Source organism: Semicossyphus pulcher, unplaced genomic scaffold (genome assembly GCF_022749685.1).
Source record: "Semicossyphus pulcher isolate SPU_LCO1_2020_fin unplaced genomic scaffold, fSemPul1.0.p SCAF_14, whole genome shotgun sequence".
In the NCBI taxonomy this organism is placed as follows: Eukaryota; Metazoa; Chordata; class Actinopteri; order Labriformes; family Labridae; genus Semicossyphus; species Semicossyphus pulcher.
In genome coordinates this window covers 24,945,832-24,955,788 of record NW_027211648.1, presented here as the reverse complement: position 1 = coordinate 24,955,788, position 9,957 = coordinate 24,945,832, and the positions used below count along the sequence as shown (strand labels likewise).

The window sequence follows — 9,957 nt, the reverse complement described above, 5'->3', positions numbered from 1 at the left end:
CTAGGTGGTTGACAGCTAGCTTAACTGTTAACTTTAGTATCAGGTCGTCAATAAGCTGCTAGTTAACAGCTGTGTGAAAAGTTAAAACAGGTTAAAACGTTTTGTGTGTGTCAGAAAAGCACTATACGGGAAGATTGGTTTGGCAGCTAAGGATTCAGTATTATTTGTTAATTGTATAACCTCATACCTCCTCTCTGTGTCCTATCTGAATGCCTGACAGACCTCTTCACAACAGATGATCTAAACCGAAGCATGATGAAGCATACACACAAGTGGTGCCAGACTCCTCCATCAGTAACTGTGCGGGTCAAACCCAGCAGTTCACACTCCATCCAAGTGAGAAGAGGTCTGCGGCTGAAAAGAACAAATGGACAAGAAGCCCAGGGCCCACCAGGGAAAAGCCAGCCCAGCCAGTGTAGGCAGGAGATGTATTACCCCCAAACAACAGTCCCCCCAACTATTGTCATCCAGCGGCAGGAAATGACAGCTTTCTTCAGACTTTTTGGTAAAAAAAAAAAAAAGGCCTCAATAAAAACATGTAATCAGTTGCATCAAAGTAGTTATTTTTACTTTTTTAACTTGAAAGAATGAAGAATATTTTAATTTAAATTTATCCTATTTGGTTACAGATGATGACTTGGTCCAGGACTTTTTAATGAGGGACTGTTGCTATAAAATGACTGACAAGGTAATACCTAACAAAGAAGTTATGGTGAAAGTGACAAACCTCTCTGAAGCCTCATGATGTTTACAATTCACTGACTGCTGCTATTCTCCCTCATTTAACAGTACCTTCTAGCCATGACCTTTGTGTACTTCAAAAGAGCCCGCTACACTATTGCTGAATACACCAGGAAGAATTTATTCATTGCACTGTAAGTATGGAAGGAAAAAAAATCTGTTTTTGTACCTTGTGATTCTCATGATAAGTGAGCTTGTAACTTTAAATTTGGCCCATGGGCTCAATTTATAGTTATCTGGCCAACACCATGGAGGAGGATGAGGAAGAGAATAAATATGAGATATTTCCATGGGCGCTGGGGAAGAACTGGAGGAAGCAGTTTCCCCGCTTCATCAAACAGCGAGACAAGCTGTGGGCTCGAATCGACTACAGAGCTGCTGTCAGCAGGCGCTGCTGCGAAGAGGTACAAACAAGTATAAGTGCATGAGGAGACTGAAATGGTGTATTTGTTTTTTTGCTGCAAGTTGTTCTGTTCTCTGTTCTTTATTTTTATTAATTTTTTTAAGCTTAAGTTAACTAACCAGCTAGGTTGAAAACTGGAAACAGCTAACCTGGTGTTTAAATCTGATTAATATATATTTTGTATTTTATTTTCTTGGTCTGTGTGTCCTTATCTCTGTCCTTCAGGTGATGGCCATAGTGCCCTCTCACTTGGTATGGCAGCGGAATCGTTCAGAGCACCATGGTTTTGCACAGCGGCAGTATGGTGACCAGTCCCAGGCTTGCTTTCCCCGCGGACCCTCGGCCTCCCCAGTCTTCTGTGCCCTCTGTAACCGTGGCAGCAGGTTAGATCAGGGCCCAGGCTCCTCTCTTCCCAACAGAGGCCCTTCTGCGCAGATACCAAACCCTGCCATTCCACACCCACTCACCTCTGCACAGCATGTGGAGATAACCCCACCGAGGCCTACAGCCTCTTGCAGAAAGCCTGTGGAGACTAAACGCCAGGCACAACATTCCTCCTGCTGCTGTGCTGAGGAGGTTCCCAGTAGGTATCACTGATACAGGTGTGATTCACCCCTGAACTGTTGCTGGAAAAAGTATTATTTTAAAATCTGTACAATCACAAGGGGATGTGGCGAAAATTATGACCCCAGAATGACATTCACAATTGAATGTGTGCATATTCATGAAATCCTCATTGTTGGATTTTATGATTTAAGTTAAGCAGTGACATCCGCCTCCGACAGCAGCTGGATTATTCAAAGCTTACTTTCCTGAACTTGTTTCTGGATTGTGTGTAGTTGCGATTTAGTTGGATTACATTCAGGAGGTATTTCGCAAAGCAGGATTAGAAAGTGAAACAGGAAAAGTAGTGCTTTATCCATCTGACTTCAGTTTGAAAAGAAACCTTAATAATAGCTGTAGGATTAGGATTTATTTGAACACGCTAATGACTAATATACTAATATAATGCAAACTCAGAAGATATTTCATGTTTCTTTCAAAGTTGGTTTGCTAATCTGTTTAAAGAGACACCCATCGATCACACATCTTGTCTCCAGTATGAACTTCAAAAAGAAGCCTTTTTGCCAGACCCTTCTACCTTTTTTGTCTCTTTAACAAGTTGTCATAGTGTTTTATAGTTTGATACATGCTGTATATTTTTGTGCAGTAAAACACTGGCTGTTAAAATATGCCTACTGACTTTACAAGAATGTAATTTTCTACATCTTTCCTTCTTTGTCAGGGGATGAGTCTTCCTGTGGGTCCACGTACGACACCTCAATGGACTGGATCAATGAGGAGTAGAGTGTCACTCCCTCTTTGAACTGCATGAGCTGTTCCCTGTCTTACTGTCTCTCCCCTTGAATGCCACTTTTACTCTGAAGTAAACGTCTCTGGTTTGTGTTTACCTCTTTGCTCATTCATAGCAAAGTTATTTTATGAAAGAATTAGCTAATGTGATTCCTTACGTCAGAAACTGGTGGAAACATGCAGTAAGATTGATGTTGCGTATTGTGAAGGTTTGTTTTCCTACACCGAGTTCTTGGTATTTATTTATTTATCTATATATTTATTTATTTATATTTATGTACTGAAGCACTTCTGGGATTCTTTGACGACCACTTGTTCACAAAGTCAAAATCTGACTCATTGATATTTTTGGCTAAATCTGAGTTTAGCAACTCGTGTTTTCATGTCCTAAACATAGTCACATACTGCGATTCTACTGGGTGTGTTTTCAACGTTGCCAATGTGCCTGTTAAATGGTTCAACACTGCCTTTTGAGTTTTGAATAAAGGCTTGAACTTTGTCTTTTTGAGATTGTTTATTACAACCTGCTTAAATTCACCCAACTTAGTTTGATTGACCCTATTCCCTGCAGACCCCCTAGAGGAACACTTAGTCAGAATAACTCACCTGTGTTATATTACAATGTCAATCAATTTATTCCTACAGACTTCATGTCATTGCTTTCTCTTTCAGTAATAATTTCTTTAAAAAGAAACCTGAGGCATCCATGTCAAAGAAAACCAATTCTACTTATGTGCATTTTTTTTAGTTATTGAGTTCATAATTGTAAAGGCTCCAAATCAAGGTATCTCACACAATCAAGGGTGAAGCACTTAAAGGAGAGTGATACAGATGCAGCAGAGACTATTTTACAGAATATGAACATTATATGTAATTTCCCTAAATAGTATAACCTTTATTTCCACAAAACGTAACTTTTTGGAGAAGAGATAAGTTAACATTTTGATGTGGTTAGTTTGTATATTAGTTAACCTCAGTTGGAAGTGTTGGGAATTTCGGCTCTTTGAAAGGAGCCCGATCTTATGGCTCCGTTATTTTCCAAAAGTTGTTCAAAAGAACGGTTTATCGCTTTTCCCAAGGGGGTGGAGGTTACTAGGTTTATCTGTGATATAATCACTAGGATAATGATAGGGTAAGATCTGATTTTGGAAGATTAGATTCAAACTTAGACATCCCACCGATATAATTTCAATTTGCATGTGTAGACTAGGCTTAGCAGCACAAAATTACTTCGACATGAACGTGAGTGGATCTAGGGCAGGCAGTCAAATTTGGGCACGACTATAAAACTCACCTACGACTCGGTTCTTGTCATTAGCACCAAGGAGCCATTCAAAAGAATTGGATTGTTTGCGAACGTCACAACACTAGTTGGTAGGATGACGGTTAAAGGAATAGAGAAGATGCCATTTTTGACTTTGGCAAATATCTTGTTTTTTACATGCAGTAAATAACTATATTCACAGAACTACAATGAACCATAATGTTCTATTTTTACAGGCACTTTCACACATTTTGACTTGGCCTTCACAAGATACAGTCGTTTCTAAAATACAGAACAAAATATACCAGCATAAACATTTTGACCTCATTTATTTATTATTTATTTGAAGTTATTTACAGGAAGGAGATCATTTGGTTGATATATTACAATCCTTTTTGTCCAAGGTTCCCAACAGGCTGAACAGCTACTGCACATACTTCCTGAGTTTCACCAGGAAAGCTGAAAATAGAAAAGTAAACAATGACACTCATGGACTCCAAAGGTTTGGACAAAGGCAAATCAACTAGGATAGAAATGTGTGAAAAGTCTTACCTGTGTGGCTTTTTTGTTCAGGATGAGGTCTGGCAATGTAGGGAACATTTCCGAAGGCTGGCTGTTCTTCTGAAAAAAAGAAAAAAAGGTAATACATCTACTAAAGGGAAAGCTCAGAACCAAGGAAAAGTTCATGACCACAATACAATTATGTTACATTCATTCACCTTTGTCACTGTCATCTGATGTCTCTGCCTCCTCCCTCTGCTCTTCATTCAGGATCGGGGTTTTCCTGGTGCAGTATCTCCCGTCTTTCCGGAGTGCTGGAGCCACCAACCAGTGTCTGATAGGAACTTCGATGATGCTCTCACACAGCAAAGGGAGCGTCAAACATCGAATCCCTTCAAGGAGGTCGGTGACCTGTGTTATACTGGTTACAAAGAGACATCCGGGGGCAGGTTAGCCTAAAAATCTTTCATGCAGCTTCCAATAGGTGAACACCATTAATGCTTCAAATTGTGTCCAAGGCCAGCATGAGCACTTTTTAACATTCATGCATTTTTTTTTGACTCCCTTTGTTTGATTTTATTTATTGAAAGCATCCATATTTTAAAATTTCAACATTGTTTCATTGAGTCATACTTTAAATGAACACTTTGGGAAATATTGCTTTCCTGCCAAGAGTTAGATGGGATAGATACCACTCCAAAGTCTTTAGGTGTTATCTGAACCTAGAGCAAGCAGCTGGCTAGTTTAGCGCGACATGTGGAAACTGCTAGCCTGGCTGTATCTGAAGGTAAAAATAATCACCTACCTGCTTTAAATATCTCTATTTAACAAGTCACATCTTGTTTATTTAATGTGTACAAAAAGAAAGTGTAAAAGTAGGCTTTTAATAGGGGCTATGTGCTGGAGTTCAGCACCAGCAGAGAGTTGCCAGGCATCCAGCAGAGAGCGAAACCTGTCAGCTTTAAACTGAAATAAAATAAATTTGATAAGATCAGTAGTTTTTGTCCCCCTTTTTTAACTTTCAACCACATCCGGTTAGCTAATTCCCCTTGTTTCCAGTCCTTAAGCTAGCTGTTTAGCTAACACCCTCCATAATGTAGCTTCATATTAAGTCAGCAGATATGAAACTAATATCAACCTTGTAATCCAGCTCTCAGGAAGAAAGCCACTAAGTGTACTCTAAATGTAAATCCATTCATTCAAGGATCTTTGAGTAAACTATAAAACAGTCTGAAGCCATTGCCTTTTAAAATGTAGCTCAATGTATATAATCCCTCATTTTAGGCCAAGTTTGAAAGGTGATGGTTAAATATTAGAGATACACACTTGGCGAGGTAGACAGCACAAACAGCTCCTGGGTGCAGATGTGGAATCACAGTGTGTAAAACCAGCTGAGGGTTGGTCAGGTCAAGAGCAACCTGTAAAAGACATAATGCATCCAATGCATGAGTTGGTGTTTCAAGAGTCCTAATACAAGTGATCAGGTGATTAAACACGGTGTTTAAAACTGACTCTGTTTAGCCCCGACTTTAAACCAGAAACTGACCGAGTGGAATCCCTGACCAGTGAGGAGCGAGGAAGCCGTGCAGAGGTCAGCGTTGTGAAACTGGACGTTGTCGGGCCACTCTTCTCCTCGTCGCAGACTCCATGCTGTCCTCCAGCGCTGGTAGTTCAGCACAGCTCTCTTATGGTGGTCCTCTCTGACCTCCAAGCTCAGCACACGGCCCTTAGAGCCAACTGGGAAAAACATAAATGTACTGTAAATTGTCATTTCTGTTACTTTCTGACAGATAGAAAATAGCATACACATGATTGACTGTGTTTTGTGTTCTTCTGATATTCACAAAGTCAGTTTATAGCCTATTTTATGATCTATATATATATTTTTTTTTCATAACTTCCAGCAGAAATGTTGCTATGTGCAGTGTCTAACGCTCCTTTTAATTGGTATAAAACGTTACTTTGGAAATTTAGTGTAAATCTTAAGTACACACCCTTTTTTGATTCAATAGTCTACACCAGCAAAAACAATGTGGCAAAACAATAATAACAAAAAAAATTAATGTTTTAATATTATCTAGTGATAATAATTGTAACAAAAACTACACTTTAAAATCAGAATGTTGGTTTTTCACGCAAATTTCAAAATAAAAGCTTTCTGAATTTTTAGAAAGATCTATTTAGTGTCAGTCTAACCAGAATCTGTACTTTTAGAGAAGTGTTTATGCTTGTTGTAGTTATTAAGGATCATCTGTGCAACTGAAATAAATATCACAATATTTACAAAAACATACAGTCTCTATTACTGTATATATGTATATGGTGAATATGCATATAAGAAAATATTTAACAGAAATTGTTTAAAACAAAGGACTGTGTCCTCTGTTGAGCAATGACTAACTTTACAGACTATTATTTATTACTGGAATTTGCTTGTAATTTTAACAATCATTTTGTGAAGTAATAACATGATTATAAATGTCTAAATTCCACTCACAGGAGACTTAAAACATGATATATTCCTTAGCCTTACGTGTTATTACTACAAGTAAATGCAAATGTATCATAACACATATTACTGACAAAAAATAAACAACGCCGTGTCTATCACCATCAACTGAGACATGAGAGTGTTAAAGCTGGAATGTAGTGTTTCTAAACTTTGGAACCCTTTTCTTCCATTTCGATCTTAAAGGAAGAAAACTTAAGTGAGAAAATGCACACCTGCTCTAGACAGGAACAGAGACATGGCCCCGGACCCCGAGCCCGACTCCAGCACACAGTCTCCCTCTGTCACATCCATCATCATCAGCATAGTAATTGCATCCTGAAGAAGAAAGGCCCATAGAGAAAGAAATTAGACACAAAATGTCTGATGTGTATGACCCAAAAACTGGAACACATTTGGGAATATGACACACAAATAAATACTGCACCTTAGGGTAGGCGATAGCTGGGCCCCTCCTCATGTACAGCACATACTCCTCCAGACTGGCCCGACGTATGAGGAGGGGAACCCTCCTGTTTGTCTTCAGGAAGCTACCTGCAGGCTGCCCGGCTATGTCATTATGCATAATGACCCCCCATCCGCTCTGCAGCCGCATCTCTTTCTGCAGCATGAACATTTTTCTGAACTCCACCCGCCCCTGTTTGCGATACTCAGCTATAAGGACCTCCCCAAACTCAAGCAAACTTTGACCAGGAAGAGTGGGCGATACAAAGCTGTTTTCCTCATCAAATGCTCCGTTCAACTGAGTTTCTAAATTGTTTATCTCCATAGCTGCATTTGATCCATCATGGGTCTCTAAATCAACTTTTTTAGGGATTGCCTCATGTTCAATGCACTCTTGTACAATGGATCCCTGCATGTTTCTCTCATCTTCAGGGTTTTGCTCCCTCAGCTGCATCACCTCTGGGCTCAGGGTGTCCTGGGGCAGCATGCCACTGATCCTTTCCAAGGGGGAAAGGGGTCTCCTCCTTTTGGACAGCAGAGCATGTCTGGAGGTCAGCTTGGTGCTCAGGGGTGAAGAGTCTGAGTTTTCTCCTTTATTCTCGTTAAATTTCACAGAACCGGTTGAAAATGTTCTTACCTCCCTTCTGTATTTATGGAGTTTTACAAGTATATTCCTGTCACTGAGATGTCTTTGAGTCGATGTGCTGATTTTCAGCAGTCTGTGCATAGACAGAAGTCCAGCAAAGGGCGTTTGCACAGCCATTACTTCAGATCATGACATGAAATAAGAATTGAAACTAACGGCTATGTCCTTAGATCCCATGCGTTAAATTATAAGCAGATAAAGCCCTGCTAAAAGACGGCTGTAGTAGTTGAATATAATGTGAATCACAGCGAAATAAGCAATTGACTGTGAATATAACAGTTAAACTGGTTTACATTTCACTCACACCATTCACACTGGGACCACTACCAATGCGCAACCGGCTGTAATTATGGTCGATGGAGGTCGCCATGCTGGATAAACACCACACACACACGTGAGTAACGTCATCACTAAGCGACAGATGTAGTAGTTTAGGTCTACCAGCAGAGGGCGGTATCATACATTTATATTTATATTTAGGCCTTAATCCAAATTTAGAACTGTGAAATTCAGTTGATGCAGTTCGAAAATCTTTTGTTTTTACATTTTCTGATCTAATACTGAGAATAGCAACTCTGTATTTGTAATACATTACACTCAAAAAAAGTATAATTATATATGAAGATAACTTTCATTAAAGTTCAGTTTCACCGCTTTATGTTGTGAAAATAAGTGTTCAGTGAGGAAAAAAACCTCATATCTCGCCCCCGCAAAATGTTTAAATGGAAATTGTGTGTCTTAAAGAAATTCAGTTTTCTACTTCATAACATTTGCAAATGTACTTGTATTCATGTTCATTATTGTATATTCATCAATTAATTTGGGTTATATAAAATACTTAAATAGAAGTTATTTCGGAGAAATTAGGATAAAAGCATCTATTCCGATAATTATGTTCTCACCTTCTTCACGCTGATGCACTGTACCGTTTGTTGTTGCTGCGTTCAACTGCTGATTTAAAAAGTCGTAAATATGAGCGTACATTCATACTACATCCCAATATGATATACAGCTAATGAGTGTCGAGAAAAACTACCAATTCAATATACTGTCAGATGGTGGTCAACAAGAAGAATATAATAAAGAATTGGACTTGGTCACATATTTTGCTGTTTTTATGTTTATGTATTTTTTAAACAGATATTTTGCTGTTCCGCTGAACATAGCCTACATTCACACATCCAACTGTTGTTATGTGCAATACAGTTGCGACTGTGGCTGTTGAGCTACACAGCAGGTGGTGACTGCCTGTTCCTCACAAACTCTGACAGTGTGGGAGACAAATTTTGACAGCACAGCATTTAGGGAGGGAGATGAGAGGAGGCAGAGCAAGTGGGAGGTATTTGTGAGAGAAAGGAGATCCATGAAGGCAAAGAGCCATAAGAGAAAGAAAAAGGCTTCAATTATGTTGTAACTTGTGCTTACGGCCTTCTTGAAAAAATGGTCACACTTCATGGGTCTCTTAGGCTACTTCACTACTTTTATCTATCAAAACACTGGATAAGATTATGAAATATAACACACTGTTAAAAATCAAACCAACGCTATCATGAATTCATAATGAGGAAACACTGGAGGTACGATTAAAATGTTAAGACTCAAAGTAGTAGAATAAAATGGTGAACATAAATAAGACAATAAAACATTAAAAGGTTATCCAAAAAAATAAACTAGGATAAGATAATAAAACACGAAATAAGATGATAAAATACAAAAAAATAATAATAATAATCCAGAAAACTAAATAATAACACACTAAACGAATATATATGAATCACTTAAACAGACTAAGATACTAAAGAAATAAATAATTAAATAAATAAAGTAAAATTCAGTTAAAATTCAGACTGAAAAGCTAATCAGAAGGAGGTACTGTGATGCAACGTTTACTGATTCCGTAAAGACCATAGACTGTATAAGGTAAAGACCTATTGAAAAAGACGCCTCCGTTTACAAGGAGACTTGAAGGCACCATGGCTCAAATTGCTTGGTTGTCTGGCGGCAGCAGCCAATGGGAGGGCGGTACCGCTGACGTCGCTAACGCGCATGTCCTCAGAGTTCCACACGTGGTTTCTGTAAACCACGCACGCAGACTC

At 38.9% G+C, this 9,957-nt stretch overlaps 2 protein-coding genes across 3 annotated transcripts; one reads left to right on the top strand and one right to left on the bottom strand.

The window, feature by feature from the left end:
- Window positions 1–252: 252 nt before the first annotated feature.
- Window positions 253–2,491, top strand: spdya (speedy/RINGO cell cycle regulator family member A). The gene is made up of 6 exons (XM_069662463.1): window positions 253–505; window positions 630–688; window positions 790–875; window positions 974–1,145; window positions 1,370–1,727; window positions 2,430–2,491. Exons 1-6 carry the CDS (start codon window positions 253–255, stop codon window positions 2,489–2,491), a joined length of 990 nt encoding a protein of 329 aa, XP_069518564.1.
- Window positions 2,492–4,125: 1,634 nt separating this feature from the next.
- Window positions 4,126–8,092, bottom strand: trmt61b (tRNA methyltransferase 61B). Of its 2 annotated transcripts, none has more exons than XM_069662353.1 (7): window positions 7,199–8,092; window positions 6,987–7,089; window positions 5,809–5,999; window positions 5,589–5,680; window positions 4,481–4,683; window positions 4,314–4,382; window positions 4,126–4,220 (listed from the first exon to the last, which is right to left on the bottom strand). In XM_069662353.1, exons 1-7 carry the CDS (start codon window positions 7,976–7,978, stop codon window positions 4,186–4,188), a joined length of 1,473 nt encoding a protein of 490 aa, XP_069518454.1. In that variant the 5' UTR covers window positions 7,979–8,092; the 3' UTR covers window positions 4,126–4,185. The 2 variants fall into 2 exon arrangements, with proteins under 2 accessions (XP_069518454.1, XP_069518455.1); XM_069662354.1 differs by having other exon boundaries at window positions 4,314–4,379.
- Window positions 8,093–9,957: the final 1,865 nt, after the last annotated feature.

Excerpts from the sequence above, each read along its gene's own strand:
- trmt61b (XM_069662353.1), bottom strand. The coding sequence starts at position 7,978 with ATGGCTGTGCAAACGCCCTTTGCTGGACTTCTGTCTATGCACAGACTG. Across the intron at positions 7,090-7,198 it reads CAGCTATCGCCTACCCTAAG|GATGCAATTACTATGCTGAT; the intron begins GTGCAGTATTTA and ends TTTCTTCTTCAG. Across the intron at positions 5,681-5,808 it reads CTGGTCAGGGATTCCACTCG|GTTGCTCTTGACCTGACCAA; the intron begins GTCAGTTTCTGG and ends TGTCTTTTACAG.
- spdya (XM_069662463.1), top strand. The coding sequence starts at position 253 with ATGATGAAGCATACACACAAGTGGTGCCAGACTCCTCCATCAGTAACT. Across the intron at positions 689-789 it reads GCTATAAAATGACTGACAAG|TACCTTCTAGCCATGACCTT; the intron begins GTAATACCTAAC and ends CTCATTTAACAG. Across the intron at positions 1,728-2,429 it reads CTGTGCTGAGGAGGTTCCCA|GGGATGAGTCTTCCTGTGGG; the intron begins GTAGGTATCACT and ends CTTCTTTGTCAG.